This window comes from Balaenoptera acutorostrata, chromosome 1, assembly GCF_949987535.1.
Source record: "Balaenoptera acutorostrata chromosome 1, mBalAcu1.1, whole genome shotgun sequence".
Classification (NCBI taxonomy): domain Eukaryota; kingdom Metazoa; phylum Chordata; class Mammalia; order Artiodactyla; family Balaenopteridae; genus Balaenoptera; species Balaenoptera acutorostrata.
In genome coordinates, this window is record NC_080064.1 from 88,572,602 (window position 1) to 88,589,573 (window position 16,972).

Below are 16,972 nucleotides of genomic sequence, written 5' to 3' on the forward strand. Positions count from 1 at the left end.
AATGCCTTTGATTTCTCCATGACCTGTAGATTCCAAAATTTGAAACAAACTGCTGAAGTAGGAGGGGAAGGGCAGCCTGATGTAAATTTACCACTATATTAAATTCTAAAGTTACTCTAGAATTTTGTATTCTTATCTAAATGCAATTAAAGGAAGAAAGGCAAGCAAGTGACTTGGCCCAGTCAAGGTAAGGCTTTGTCTTTGTAACTCTGGAGGACAGTACAGGTAAACAACTTTGTACAAATACACACAGACCCACACACGCAGAGATCTGGTTGTGCGTGGCTAGAGCAGAGGCTGATCAAGCGCTCAGTGCGTGGGCTTCTAGTGCTACTCCTAGCAAAGAATGAATTGGGTAAGGAACAGTTAATAAGAAAATGTGCCTCGCTAACTGTGCACATGACAACAAAGAGCTGGCAGCTCCTGAAGGAAAAGGGCTTGTACGGCTGCCGTTCAAACTTGTCAGTCAGCCCGTGCCGGCAGCCTCAGCGGCTGCTTCCCCAGCATACCCTCGTTACATGTGTCTGGCCTGATCTGTACATCTGCTCAGAGACGCTCCTGCCGAGTCGGGGATTTCTGCTTTTCTCCACCGCTGCCACAGCGGATTTCTCCCTGCTTCTCTGTCACCTCCACTCCTCTCCCCCAGGAGGCTCCTGCTTGATGGTAGTTTTGGACTTCCCTCACTGGCTGCCTGTCCTTGACTTCTAGAATGGAAGAAGCTGAGCTGGTGAAGGAGAGACTCCAGGCCATCACAGTAAGTCTTGCATGCAGTTATAACTCACGGAGGAGGGTGCTTATACGAACGACAGACGCGTTGCTAGCTGCCCCTGCCGCTGAGCCCCGTAAGTGGAAAAACAGAACTGTCACCTTTCATGGACGACAAGTCTCTGCCACTCTCTTAACCCTGGTGACCCGCTGTAACTCTTGGTTTTCCGAACCCTGAGTACAGGGCAAATGTTCTTGATTTCCACAAAAACTGTGCCTATGTTTTCAATAGCAGTCAGAAGTTTTTAAGGCAGTTTGATTAACCTTCTATGTACCTTAAAAAAAATGCAGATTTTCCTTAAATTTATATTCAACAAACAATAGATCAAAAAACAGATCCCTAACTTGGAAACTTTTTTAAACAATTAATTCACCAAAAAGTTAAAATCTTTTAAAAGGAGGAGAGAAAAAGAAATAAAACAAATGACTTGAAACTTTTTGTTTGTAGTTGTGGAAGTGTGCCCAGAAAGCCTAACAAAATTAAAATGAATGTCGTCGTACTTAAGCTAAGCATTAAACAAGAGAAAAGTAGGTAAAAGCATGTATCAGATTAATTCTAAGATATCAGTTTCCAGCAGAGTCACAAACTGAATAAGATCCTGATAAAGGAATGCAATGCATGCAAAGCAATGGATTTGGAAAATATTTCGTTAATACCGGGAAGGAGAATAGTGCATTTTTTATGTTTGTTCTGGGAAAGAGTCAAAGTGTGAAATGAATTACTTTCCTTAAATGATCCAGCTTTTTTTTTTTTTTTAATTTTCCAAAATCCTCTATTTGGCAGTAACCTGGAAATCTCTGGCACAATCACTTATCATTAGCTACAACTTATAATTTTTTTAAAGAAAAAACACTTTGGAAATCAACATCCTAGTTTTCCAGCATTTTCTGCCACTGAAATTGACCGTCAGGAGTACTTTTTAAAAACTGATGCATAATATCACAGATGAGGATTTATTCATTTTAATGTATATTGGACATTACTATCTATAAAAATAACTCTTCATTGCCTTGTGAAAAGAAAACTGATGCAAAATCAGGGTGGGTAGAAAGATATTACTCTTTGCTCTTCAAAGTCCCATAGCATAAATTATTACTATGCTAAGCCCAATTTAGAATTTTTATTAGAAGGATACAATGTTTCAGTTCCACCCAGAAAGATGCAATAACTTGAAATATTTTCTCAGCCAATGGGTAGGAAACAAAAATCCACAGATAAAATTGGCACTTTTCCATAAGACAGTGCTCTCAAAATGTCCAACTTCTAATTAGTACATTTTGCTTTCAGAAAACCTTGGTTTGGATTATTGTTTGTTTTGCTTTGTTCTTTTTTGTTGTTAAACTCAGCCACCATTTCAGCTGTCCTGCTCTAAGGGACAGGAACTGGGCCCTGCTCTGTTGTTTTTGGCGTGGGTCTTTTAGGTTACAGCTGTTGTCTAAAGGTTACTGTATTAGACTGTGTGAGTTGTGTGGGCACAAGCTCCGCTTTTCCTGATGCTTCTATCTCCTAATTAACTAAATTGAATCATGTATCCAATGAAATCCACAAGTAGCCCCTTGTTCCGCATTTTCCTTTTTTGAATCACAGCCCACCCTTGCTTCCACCCTTTTTACACCCGGTGCACCTTACAACTCGTACTAAAGCAGCATGTGTTCTAAAGGTATGACTGCATACAGTTATTCAGGAAAACTAGGAATTTTCACTGAGGGTTCCAAATGCAAATAGAGCTAGAACAAAAGTCATAATGCCTTAAATGCCTTACAAGCAGACAAGAGAATAAATAGGTTCCTGAATATACTGGTGTGTGCTTTTATGATCATTTAAAAAATAAAATAACAACGACTTTTTGGAATATTTCATTAGCTTAACCATATCCCATTAGAAAGAATTAAGCAAATCTCCAAAGTAAAATCACAAAGTAATTCTATTTTGGAAGTAAGATACTTGTATACAGATTGTAGAGAAAAAATTGAGAAGAGTTTATGGGAGCAAATCTCCAATAGCGTACACCTCACCAGACTAAGTCCAGTCACATTGGTCACCACCTAAAAGGAAAAAATGGAGCAGTGGTGTGTCCATGGAAACAACACATCCACTCATCTCCCTCCCGGACACCCTGGGAAATGCCAGCTTTCTCCACCCTTGCCTTACGCAGGAAGCCACCTCAGCTATTCCCCTTCCCCCTGGGGAAATGAAAACATACAGTGTCCAGAGAGTTTGCAGGGATTGTTTCACTTTTGGAAGTACTTAAAATCTTCAAAATCTCTGACCTAGACTGAAACTCAGAGACAATATCCTCATTTTAACTGTTTTCCTCTTATTTCCCTACACTGAAATAATTTTTACATACTTTCAGAACAAAATCATAAGACAGTTGCCCAAAGTAACCCAACACAGCAACTCATAGGCACTTTGTTAGAAAAAATTTAAAAAAACTTTTGACAGTCTAAGAAAGATCTATTTGATTTTTATACTTAAATTTATCCCTCCAATTCCTGGCTGTGAAATGAAATAATCTTCACTGTTATATTTATTCCACATGATTCTGAGCGCCCAAAAAGTCATTATTTCCACTGCAAGGAATTAAAAAAACAAATGTATATGCCTATCACTTGACAGAATCAAGTGCCAGTCTTATTGTTCCTCTTTTTAAAAAATCAGGTTAAGCGGAGTAAGTAGATGGAATGTGACACCAGCCTCTCAAACTGAAAACTAAATCGCTGTGATGACGCCATTCATTTCTCATATCAGTAAGTTGAATTGTAGGTTAGTCAGAAGTCCTTCTCAAAGACTTTTAAGAGGGGGAATTCCCTGGCGGTCCAGTGGTTAGGACTCTGCTTTTCACTGCCTCGGGGGTGGATTCAATCCCTGGCTGGGGAACTAAGATCCCGCAAGCCACAGGGTGAGGCCAAAAAAAAAAAAAAAAAAAAAAAGACTTAAAGAGAATAAAGACAAAATTATGAAAGTACACAGAAATGATTGTTTACAAGAAGGCACCTCATTTGGGTATACCAAACATGGGTTATATTTTGTACACTTACTCTCACGTTTCTCCTTCATTACTTTATCCACGTACAGGCGTACCTCGGAGATATTGCAGGTTTGGTTCTAGACCACTGCAATAAAGCAAATATCACAAAAAAGTGAGTCACACGAATGTTTTGGTTTCCCAGTAGAGATAAAACTTATGTTTGGACTGTAGAACATAATGCAATAGTATTATGTCTAAAAAATAACGTACCTACCTTAATTAAAAAAGACTTTATTGCTAAAAACTGCTAACCATCATGAGTCTTCAGCGAGTTGTAATCTTTTTGCCATAGTAACATCAAAGATCACTGATCACAGACAAAGAAATACTGTATGTTTTCACTTATATGTGAAATCTAAAAAATAAAACAAACAAACAATTATAACCAAACAGAAGCAGACTCACAGACACAGAGAAAAAACTAGTGGTTACCAGAGTAGTGGGAGGGGGGAGGGGCAAAATAGGCAAAGGAGATTAAAGGTACAAACTATTAGGTATAAAATAAATAAGTTACAAGGAGGTAATGTACAGCACAGGGAATACAGTCAGTATTTTACAATAAATTTGTATGGAGTGCAATCTATAAAAATATTGAATTGCTAGGTTGTGCACCTGAAACTAATATTGTAAGTCAACTATACTTCAATTAAAAAAAAAAGACTGATCACAATGAAAAAAAAAAAACAAAAGATCACTGATCACAGATCACCATAACAAATATAATAATAATGAAAAAGTTTGAAGTATTGCAACAATCAGCAAAATGTAAGAGTGATCAAATGCTGTTGAAAAAATGGCGCCAATAGACTTGCTCCACGCCCGGTTGTCACAAACCTTCAAACTGTAAAAAAAAAGAAAAAAGCAGTATCTATGGAGCGAAATAAAAGTGAAGTACAATCAAATGAGGTACACCTGTACCAACTCTTCACTTACTAAATTAATGGTCAAGGTATATCTTAGCCAAAGAGTTTAGTTTTCAACTCTAAGTGGAAAACAGGGTACTTCAAACTAATTAAATATTACATTGATTAAAAAGTCTCTTGAGGCTTAAGTTAGTGCATAGTGTTTTAACAAATAGCTGATTTTGATACAAAAGGAGAGCTACTGAAGTAGGCTAGCGATTTGAAACGCGCTTTGAATATCACCAGAACTGACAATACCAATGTCTCCAGCGTTCTCGGGAAGAGTTAGATGAAGGACTGAAAGAGTTATCCCTACAGAGTTCCTCTCTGGAAGTAAACATGGTCCACACCAAAGAATGATGAAAAGGCTCAGGTAAATTTCCCTCAGAAATAGCAAGATCCCCTTATGACCAGCAATATCCTATACTGCTCACATCCTCCTCCACAAGGAACACGTTTTCTTATCTCCACTCCGATGGTGACATTAGAAAATACTGTCACTAAATAACATGGGGAGACTCAGACTGGAAAACTCCTAGATCTTAAACTGGCTAGAGATCATAGATTCACAAAAACAGTACTGTTTGGGGTGGGGGGGTGAGCTCAGAATTCTGAGAACTAGAATCAATGTACAGAGAAAAAAACAGCTGAGGAGAAAATGCGTTAAGAATAAAGCTGATATTTTTACTCTTATCAAAGCTTAACCTTTAATGTTAGAAATGCATGTTATCCACTCATTCTCTTATTCCCTTTATTCAATTCATGGTTATTGAGCACTTACTGTGTGCCAAACCTCATGCATTCACATTAAAATAAGTGAAGAAAAGGGAATCAGGAGTGTCAGGAATGGTATGGGATGGGTTGCAATTTGCAGTCGCATGGTCAGGATGGGCCTCATGGAGAGGGTGACATTTGATCATAGATGAAGGAGGTGCGCTTGGTCAAAAGTGAGACAACAGCAATAATCACAAGAACAAGCACCTGCCTAGGACTGACTCCATTTGGTAATGAGCCATTTAAAGGCCTGATGCTGGAATCTGAGCAACAGATTTGCCGGCCAAATCTGCTCATGACGCAGAATTATCAAGAGCTCTCACATTTCCCCGGATCCACTCCCTATTTTGTTCCACTCCCAAGGAATTTTTTCTAGACTTGTAAACATAGGAATGTAAGAGGTAGAAAGCTCTTTATATAAAACAGAAATCTACACAATACAGAGACCACTATTAAAACAATAACATAAATACACACAGGTTCTATTAATAGTTACTTCCTTAGCACATGTTTCCTCTCACTAGACACCCCACCTCATCTCGTTCTCTTTTTTTTCACTATCTGGGATTTTCTAACAGTTAATAAAACAGTTAATGACCTCAAAGCAGGACCTGCTACATAATTTGTGAGGCCTCGTACACAATGAACATGTGGGGATCCCTGTTCAAAAAGTGTTCAGAATTTCAAGGTGGTAACAGCAGAAGTTTAAAAGCATTCAGACTAAGCACTGGACCCCTCTGAGCATGGTGCCCTCACGTATGACTTCACAGGTCACATGTCCAAGAAGCCCAGGCTGGCCAGGTACATTTTTTTCCCTGTTCATTCTTCCTGTACAAATGAGAGCGTGAAAACAAGTGCAAGCCAGCCTGGATCTTGACAGAAGTTAGACCTTAACATGTGTTTGGATCGCTGTGTTATTTAGAGCTCTAAGGACTCCTTAAAGTAATAATGACTAAAAGGAAGCATAATGAACCATTGTTCCACTGTACCTTGTCATTAAGACAAAGTTATGGAAAGAGTTCCCAATTTGTCATAAGCATCCCAAGACATTCACATAAAGATGGTATGTGGAGATACAGGAATCTCCTAAGTAAAGATGTCCTGTGCCACTATATTCAAACAATAAAGCCTCCGCACAATTTTCCACAGTGCTATACTGAGATTACATGTTTCTTCCAGAGAGGGAAAGGTTTCTTCAAACAAATGTACTATGCCACATTTCTTTGCCAAACATAATAGCCCACCCACAAAGGAGACCATGTGATGAGGTATAATAATTTTGATAGCTTATTAAGGAAACTGCCTTTTGATAACCAGGAGTGGTTTTTCCAGTGTGCTACAGAGTGATAATGCTACTTTGCAAAGCCCTCTACTGACAAGGATCCCCATGAACTTTCTCAACATTACTAGATGGTGAAAAGGAAAAGCTGCTTCTTTAGAAAACTGTGATTAAAACAAACCAGACAGTAAGTCTAACAAGAGTCTAAACAAGTACAGCATAGTTCAGGCTAAAACCAAAACAGAGTTTTCACTTCCTAATCTAAAGTTTCAAACTACCTAGCTTCTCTTGAAATAAAATAAGAATATTTTAATTTATTAATTTATTTAATTTATTTAAATGGCAGCGATGTCATTCTGGGAAGTTCAAGAAGTTTCCTCACCAGCAACCCTGTGACATGTCTATTTTTCTAAAACACCATAGGAGCAGTTTGAGTGAGATCTGAACTTACGGCTTTTATGTAAAACCCCAGTGACTGGATTCACTCTAACCATTTCAGACATAGAGCCAGGTTATTTTCTGAACCTCTGGCTTCTGTCTTAAGCATCAAGTTTTCAATGTGTAACTGCATCGATGATTGATATGGGGTGATACAACATGTTAAAAGGAGCTACAAGAGCTACTCAAAATCAATCTATGCTAACAAATATAGATATAAAGACATATCCTAAGCACCAGAATTCTGCGATTAAAAATAATAATAACACCAAACTCCCAGTCCATCCCTCCCCCACCCCCCTCTCCCTTGGTAACCACAAGTCTGTTCTCTATGTCCATGAGTCGGTTTCTGTTTTGTAAATAAGTTCATTTGTGTCACATTTTAGATTCCACAAATAAGTGATATCCTATGGTATTTGTCTTTCTCTTTCTGACTTACTTCACTTATTATGATAATCTCTAGGTCCATCCATGCTGCTGCAAACAGCATTATTTCATTCTTTTTTATGGCTGAGTAATACTCCGAGGTATATATGTACCACATCTTCTTTATCCATTCATCTATTGATGGACATTTAGGTTGTTTCCATGTCTTGGCTATTGTGAATAGTGCTGCTATGAACACAGGGGTGCATGTATCTCTTTGAATTATAGTTTTAGGAGTTTGGGGTTAGTAGATGCAAACTATTATATATAGAATGGATAAACAACAAGGTCCTACTGTATAGCACAGGGAACTATATTCAACATCCTGAGATAAACCATAATGGAAAAGAATATTAAAAAGAATATATATATATATATATATATATATATAAACTGAATCACTTTGCTGTACAGCAGAAATTAACACAACATTATAAATCAACTGTACTTCAATTTTTTAAAAAAAGATGGAAAAAATAATAACAGTTTGGGGTTAACATATATACATTACTATATATAAAATAGATAACCAACAAGGACCTACTGTGTAGCACAGGGAACCATCCTCAGTATCTTGTAATAACCTATAATGGAAAAGAATCTGAAAAAGAATATATATATATATATATATATAACTGAATCACTTTACTGTACACTTGAAATGAACACATTGTAAATTATACTTCAATTAAAAAAAAATAATAATAATAACCTATTCTTGAGTAGCATTTAGACTTTAAAAATAAAAATAAAAACTTTCACATTCATTATCTCATTTGTCCAAACAGTCCTATGAGTATTTTCAAAAGCAGATGTTGCCATCCCCATTTTATAGGTGAAAAACCTAAGACCAAGGAAAGCTAAGGGATTAGTTAAATAGTAGAAAATGGCAGAGTCTCTGCTCATGACATCACAATAAATTCTAGTAAACTTCAAACCCATAAACCTCACCCTTGTTCAGAACTTCCTCTGTTGTTCACTCTTAATAAATTTTGAAGTGGACCAAAGAGAAGAATCTATGGAGGTTCTGCTTCACGTAATCCCCTTTTTTAACCCAAACCAGTCCTTCACACCCTGCAGTCTCCTCTCCTCTTCCCCAGGCTGATAGGCGTAAAAGTGGGAAAGGAAAGAATGTGATGCTATTGCAGAAGCATTTGTTATGGCTTTAACAGGATTGGGACAGAATCATTTTTCGGAGCATCCCATAATCTAAGCCTCGGTTACCTTCTCCCCATCCCACTTCCATTACATAGTCTCTTCCCTTCCAGCCAGGATTTCTTAAGGCAAAGACATTGTTGCATCTCTCACAGCCCCCCAACACTGAGCTCCACACTAGCTGGAGCCCAAAAAACCCATCATGAATAAGTGAATGAGTGAATACCATCAAGCTGAAAGGAAGGAGACAGCTAATGATTATCTGCCCAGCTAACAGTTTTTTTTTTTTTTTATTTACTGAAGACATGGCCAAGTTTATCATCACCCTTTGATTATTCAGGAGTTTGTTTTGCGTTTGTTGTTTATCCTTGTTTTGTTTTGTTTTGTCACAATTCATTAGAACAAACAGGAAAGGGTAGACAAAGGAATAAAAGAGTAGAACATAAACCAGATTCTATTTAGAGATCTGTCAGAATTTGTTGTAAAGCTGGGAAAGAAGACTAAATTTACTAAATAAAATAAGGTTTAGAAAATTTGTGCTTTTTAATTCACCCCATAAGTAGTAGTGATAACTACATCCAATTCCCATGGCTAACATAAGAATTAGGGTTTTTCAAAGCTAAATTCAGAAATAATCATAGGACCAGGAGAAAACTTAGGGATTTCTTCATCCACATTCCCATCCCCATTACACCATGCTCAAGAGATGCTCACCCAGCTTCTCCTTGAGCACTTCCAATATCAGGTGGATTAATACCTCCCAAAATACCCTATTCCATTTGAGAACAACTCACTGTGTTAAGAGTTCTGACATAATGTGCCAGAATCTAGTGTCCTTTAACTGCTTCCCAATCATGACTCTAGCCATTGAAGCTGTTCAGCTTTATTTTCTTGATTTCAATCATTCCTCATATCACAGGCTCATTCTAGACACTCTTTTAAATGTCAGTGTCACCCTTAAAATTTGGTGCTGAGAGTTGAACAGAACACTCTGACCAGTACAGAGCGCTTACTGCTATAATTTCCCTTGTTTGGCTAATCGTATTTCTACAGATATATATGGGAAGTGATTAGGAGTGGTATAAGGAGCATTATCTTTGGAATTATAGAAAATTAGGCTCAATACCAATTCCAACACGAGACCAACTTTATGACTTGGGAAAGCTGATAAACTCTCTGGTCCTCACTTCAGTGTCTCTAAAATTAATAATGAATTAACTTGAAACCTCAGTATTCAGATACACAATGAATATACAAAAATCAATAGCTTTCTGAAAAACAATAATTAGTCAGAAATCGTAATGTGAAAACATCCCATTCCTGATAGCTACATTTTTTTAAAAACTGTTGAAACCTAAAAATCATCCTATTAAGAAAATGTGCAGAATTTATATGAAGAAACCTTTATGTTTTTATACCTACTAAGGAACTGTGCAGGATATACATAGTGAAACTTTACTAAGTCATATAATATATATGTCTAGAGAAGCACACCATTCCTTGAGGTAATGTTTGAATACAAAAAAAGCTGTCATATATTTTCAAATTTATTTTAAGTTTAATGCAATTCCAATCAAAATCTCTAACGAGGCATTCTTGTTCACTTCTGATGACACCATGAAATTGCTAAAACAGGATAATTTGGCAATTGGTAAAAGAAAACTCAAAAACTGTTTTACCCTTTGACCAAGAATTTCATTAACAAGGAAATTTATACTAAAGAAAAATAAGAGATGCATACAAGATGGATTCCTAAGATGTTCATAGCATAACAGAACCATTTCTATAGTATATAGTACAAAAGTGGAAGCAAATTCAACGTCCAAAAATAGGGATTAGCTGAATAAACACAGTGCACATATACGTGTGTGTGTATATGTATGCATGTATGTGAAATAGAATAATGTGCATCCATTAAAAATAATTTAGAAAACTATTTAATGACATGGTATATCATTATGTTCATGATATATTAAAAAAATAAGATTACTAAGTGTGTAACAAACAATTCAAATTTTATATGAGCTATAATATATCATGCAGATGTAAATCATATATAACAGTATCGATCTCTGATTATCTCTGGATAAAGATAATTACTATTAGGAGTAACTTTTAAATTCCATCAGGGTGTGTGGTTTTTTTGTTTGTTTGCTTGTTTGGTTGATTGGTTGGTTGATTTTTTTTTTTTTTTGGTTTGGTAGGGAGTGATGAAGCATAAGGAATTGGTTGAGTTTTCAATTTAGTTTCTATTGGAATGTAACAAAGTGATTCCAAAGTCCAACTGGAAAAATAAACTACTGCTACTAATCAAGACATTTTAGAGAAAAGCAACAAAGGAAAACTTGCCCAATAAAATGTTAATTTATCTCATTGGTGCTACATAGTACCAAAATCTATAACTAAAGACACTATACAGATAACCTAGAGCCAGGCCCTAATGTACATTTTTTTTAGTGTAAATGATAAAAGTTAGTAAATGATAAAATTAGTAAACAAAAAAAGTAAACCAATAGGAAAGAATTCTTTGATAAAAATTCAGATTTAGTTTAAAATTTGGGAAAAAAATATTAGACCCTCAGCGTTTACCATAAATCAAAATTAATTAGGCTGGATTTAAGAGTTTTTTTAAAATTCTTTAGGAAACTGGAAGAAAATATGGATGAATAATTACTGTATCTCAGATAGTAAAAGATATTAAAAACATAAAAGCAATAGGAAAAACTTTCAGTACTTCTAGGAACACCATAAATAAAATTTAAAGGCAAATAGGAAAAATTATTTACAACTAGTATGGCAAACAAAAGGTTACTATTCCTAATTCAAAGAGTTCTTACAAACTGTTGATTAACTAATTAATAGGCTTTACCCAAAAATAGGTAGCCATCACAAACAGGCAATTTTAAAAAATAAATAATACAAATAGCCAAGAAAATTATGAAAAATATTTGACCACACTAATATCAGAAATCTGATTAAGACATCAAAATAAGACACTATTTTTGCTCTACTTATATTGCTAAAGGATCTTTTACTTATAATATTCCTAATTAGAGTGAGGTAATGGACACTGTTTTGCAGAAATATAAGTTAAAATAACTTTTCATTGAAGTCCTTTTACCAATCTGCATCAAGAATTTTTAAAACATCCCTACCCCTTGAGGAGCTAACTAAATTCTAGGGACCAATCCTGAGGAAATAATCAGACAAAAGTGGTCAAAATTTTACAAACAAGAAACTTCATCATACAACTACTTATAACAGCAAAAGATTCAAAACAACCTAAAAGGCAGAAAAAGGGAGACTGATTAAGTAAATTACAATACTCTGAATAAAATTCAATATTTTTATTAATAAAATTCAATTAGTTGAGAAATGCTCACGACACAATATTAAGTGCAAAAGGTGGAACACAAAACTGTGTGTATGGGCCTCCTTGCATGGTTTGCACATGTGTGTTTGTATAAATTTGCATATCTGTGTTTTGGGTACACTGAAAAAAATATTGGAATAAAATGCACCAAAATGTACATAGTAGTTATTTCTAAAGTAGTGGGAGTATAGGAGATTTTTATATTTTTCTTTAAAGTTGTCTAGATTTTTCAACTGTTCTGCAATTAACATATCCTATAAGTTTCATAGTTTACATTTATTAATAACAAAATTAATCAATAATTTGGGCCCATTTTTCCTACCAGACAAGATGTTTGAAATCTTGGCTTGGTCATCTTCTATTTCATTGGTTCCCAAACCTGGCTGTTCATTAAAGTCGCCTGGAGCAGCTTCTAGCAATAAGTCTTCCAGTGCACACCCACTTCACCCTTGAAATTCCGGTTCAGAAAGTTAGCTCAGTATGTTTATGTTTACTTTTTTATTGAGCTTAGTTTTTTCTTTTTGTTTTTGTTTTTATACAGCAGGTTCTTATAAGTCAACAATTTTATACACATCAGTGTATACATGTCAATCCCAATTGCTCAATTCAGCACACCACCATCCCCAACCCCCCACTGTTTTCCCCCCTTGGTGTCCATACGTTTGTTCTCTACATCTGTGTCTCAATTTCTGCCCTGCAAACCGGTTCATCTGTACCATTTTTCTGGGTTCCACATACATGTGTTAATATACGATATTTGTTTTTCTCTTTCTGACTTACTTCACTCTGTATGACAGTCTCTACATCCATCCATGACTCAACAAATGACTCAATTTCATTCCTTTTTATGGCTGAGTAATATTTCATTGTATATATGTACCACATCTTCTTTATCCATTCATCTGTCGATGGGCATTTAGGTTGCTTCCATGACCTGGCTATTGTAAAAAGTGCTACAACGAATATTGGGGTGCATGTATCTTTTTGAATTATGGTTTTCTCTGGCTATATGCCCAGCAGTGGGATTGCTGGATCATATGGTAATTCTATTTTTAGCTTTTTAAAGAACCTCCATACTGTTCTCCATAGTGGCTGTATCAATTTACATTCCCACCAACAGTGCAAGAGGGTTCGCTTTTCTCCACACCCTCTCCAGCATTTGTTGTTTGTAGAATTTCTGATGATGCCCATTCTAACTGGTGTGAGGTGATACCTCATTGTAGCTTTGATTTGCATTTCTCTAATAATTAGTGATGTTGAACAGCTTTTCATGTGCTTCTTGGCCATCTGTATGACTTCTTTGGAAAAATGTCTATTTAGGTCTTCTGCCCATTTTTGGATTGGGTTGTTTGCTTCTTTCATATTGAGCTGCATGAGCTGTTTATATATTTTGGAGATTAATCCTTTGTCCATTGATTCATTTGCAAATATTTTCTCCCATTCTGAGGGTTGTCTCTTCGTTTTGTTTATGGTTTCCTTTGCTGTGCAAAAGCTTTGAAATTTCATTAGGTCCCATTTGTTTATTTTTGTTTTTATTTCCAGTACTCTAGGACGTGGATCAAAAAAGACCTTGCTGTGATTTATGTCAAAGAGTGTTCTTCCTATGTTTTCCTCTAAGAGTTGTATAGTGTCTGGTCTTACATTTAGGTCTTGAATCCATTTTCAGTTTATTTTTGTGTATGGTGTTAGGGAGTGTTCTAATTTCATTCTTTTACATGTAGCTGTCCAGTTTTCCCAGCACCACTTATTGAAGAGACTGTCTTTTCTCCATTGTATATCTTTGCCTCCTTTGTCATAGATTAGTTGACCATAGGTGCATGGGTTTATCTCTGGGCTTTCTATCTTGTTCCATTGATCTATGTTTCTGTTTTTGTGCCAGTATCATATTGTCTTGATTACTGTAGCTTTGTAGTATAGTCTGAAGTCAGGGAGTCTGATTCCTCCAGCTCCGTTTTTTTTCCCTCAAGACTGCTTTGGCTATTCGGGGTCTTTTGTGTCTCCATACAAATTTTAAGATGATTTGTTCTAGTTCTGTAAAAAATGCCATTGGTAATTTGATAGGGATTGCATTGAATCTGTAGATTGCTTTGGGTAGTATAGTCATTTTCACAATATTGATTATTCCAATCCAAGAACATGGTATATCTCTCCCTCTGTTGGTATCATCTTTAATTTCTTTCATCACTGTCTTATAGTTTTCTGCATACAGGTCTTTTGTCTCCCTAGGTAGGTTTATTCCTAGGTATTTTATTCTTTTTGTTGCAATGGTAAAGGGAATGTTTCCTTAATTTCTCTTTCAGATCTTTCATCATTAGTATATAGGAATGCAAGAGATTTCTGTGCATTAATTTTGTATCCTGCTACTTTACCAAATTCATTGATTAGCTCTAGTAGTTTTCTGGTGGCATTTTTAAGATTCTCTATGTATAGTATCATGTCATCTGCAAAGAGTGACAGTTTTACTTCTTCTTTTCCAATTTGTATTTCTTTTTCTTCTCTGATTGCTGTGGCTAGCACTTCCAAGACTATGTTGAATAATAGTGGTGAGAGTGGACATCCTTGTCTTCCTCCTCATCTTAGAGGAAATGATTTCAGTTTTTCACCATTGAGAATAATGTTTGCTGTGGGTTTGTCGATATACGAAGGCCATATAGGCCTTTATTATGTTGAGGTAGGTTCCCTCTATGCCCACTTTCTGGAGAGTTTTTATCATAAATGGGTGTTGAATTTTGTCAAAAGCTTTTTCTGCATCTATTGAGATGATCATATGGTTTTTATTCTTCAATTTGTTAATATGGTGTATCACATTGATTGATTTGCATATATTGAAGAATCCTTGCATCCCTGGGATAAATGCCACTTGATCGTGGTGTATGATCCTTTTAATGTGTTGTAGGATTCTGTTTGCTAGTATTTTGTTGAGGATTTTTGCATCTATATTCATCAGTGATATTGGTCTGTAATTTTCTTTTTTTGTAGTATCTTTGTCTGGTTTTGGTATCAGGGTGATGGTGGCCTCATAGAATGAGTTTGGGAGTGTTCCTTCCTCTGCAATTTTTTGGAAGAGTTTGAGAAGGATGGGTGTTAGCTCTTCTCTAAATGTTTGATAGAGTTCACCTGTGAAGCCATCATTTTGTTTGTTGGAAGATTTTTAATCACAGTTTCAATTTCAGTGCTTGTGATTGGTCTGTTCATATTTTCTATTTCTTCCTGGTTCAGTCTTGGAAGGTTACACCTTTCTAAGAATTTGTCCATTTTTTCCAGGTTGTCCATTTTATTGGCATAGAGTTGCTTGTAGTAGTCTCTTAGGATGCTTTGTATTTCTGCAGTGTCTGTTGTAACTTCTCCTTTTTCATTTCTAATTGTATTGATTTGAGTCCTCTCCCTCTTTTTCTTGATGAGTCTGGCTAATGGTTTATCAATTTTGTTTATCTTCTCAAAGAACCAGCTTTAAGTTTTATTGATCTTTGTTATCGTTTCCTTCATTTCTTTTTCATTTATTTCTGATCTGAACGTCATGATTTCTTTCCTTCTGCTAATTTTGTGGTTCTGTTGTTATTCTTTCTCTAATTGCTTTAGGTGTAAGGTTAGGTTGTTTACTTTAATCCATTCATGTTTAAGGTAATTATCGATATGTATGTTCCTATTACCATTTTCTTAATTGTTTTGGGTTTGTTTTTGTAGGTTCTTTTCTTCTCTTTTGTTTCCCACTTAGAGAAGTTCCTTTAGCATTTGTTGTAGAGCTGGTTTGGTGGTGCTGAATTCTCTTAGCTTTTGCTTGTCTTTAAAGCTTTTGATTTCTCCATCGAATGAATGAGATCCTTGCCAGGTAGAGTAATCTTGGTTGTAGGTTCTTCCCTTTCATCACTTTAAGTATATCATGCCACTCCCTTCTGGCTTGTAGAGTTTCTGCTGAGAAATCAGCTGTTAACCTTATGGGAGTTCCCTTGTATGTTATTTGTCATATTCCCCTTGCTGCTTTCAATAATTTTTCTTTGTCTTTAATTTTTGCCAATTTGATTACTATATGTCTCGGTGTGTTTCTCCTTGGGTTTATCCTGTATTGGACTCTCTGCGCTTCCTGGACTTGGGTGGCTATTTCCTTTCCCATGTTAGGGAAGTTTTGGACTATAATTTCTTTAAATATTTTCTCTGGTCCTTTCTCACTCTCTTCTCCTTCTGGGACCCCTATAATGCGAATGTTGTTGCGTTTAATGTTGTCCCAGAGGTCTCTTAGGCTATCTTCATTTCTTTTCATTCTTTTTTCTTTATTCTGTTCCACAGCAGTGAATTCTACCATTCTGTTTTCCAGGTCACTTATCCGTTCTTCTGCCTCAGTTATTCTGCTATTGATTCCTTCTAGTGTAGTTTTCATTTCAGTTATTGTATTGGTCATCTCTGTTTGTTTGTTCTTTAATTCTTCTAGGTCTTTGTTAAACATTTCTTGCATCTTCTCGATCTTTGCCTCCATTCTTTTTGCGAGGTCCTGGATCATCTTCACTATCATTATTCTGAACTCTTTTTCTGGAAGGTTGTCTATCTCCACTTCGTTTAGTCGTTTTTCTGAGGTTTTATCTTGTTCCTTCATCTGGTACATAGCCCTCTGCCTTTTCATCTTGTCTATCTTTCTGTGAACGTGGTTTTTGTTCCACAGGCTGCAGGATTGTAGTTCTTCTGCTTCTGCTGTCTGCCCTCTGATAGGGGCTTAGTTTTATTTTTCTATCCCTTATAGGGCATTGGTTTTTTAAAAAAAAAAAGTTAAGACAATCACTGTAAAATAAATATTCCTCTCTGTTCACATTTACACAAATTTCCAAAAGAAAAAAAG

At 35.9% G+C, this 16,972-nt stretch overlaps 1 protein-coding gene across 2 annotated transcripts in view; it reads left to right on the forward strand.

Moving 5' to 3' along the window:
• Positions 1–287: 287 nt before the first annotated feature.
• Positions 288–16,972, forward strand: part of PALMD (palmdelphin) — a 53,763-nt gene continuing 37,078 nt past the window's right edge. The window contains exon 1 of one of the 2 annotated variants that reach the window (XM_007169541.3): positions 288–754. In XM_007169541.3, coding sequence (XP_007169603.2) covers positions 710–754 — 45 coding nt within the window. In that variant the 5' untranslated portion in view covers positions 288–709. Of the gene's footprint in view, positions 755–3,427; positions 3,517–16,972 lie in introns of those variants that run through there. The other variant, XM_028163323.2, reaches the window with a different exon arrangement.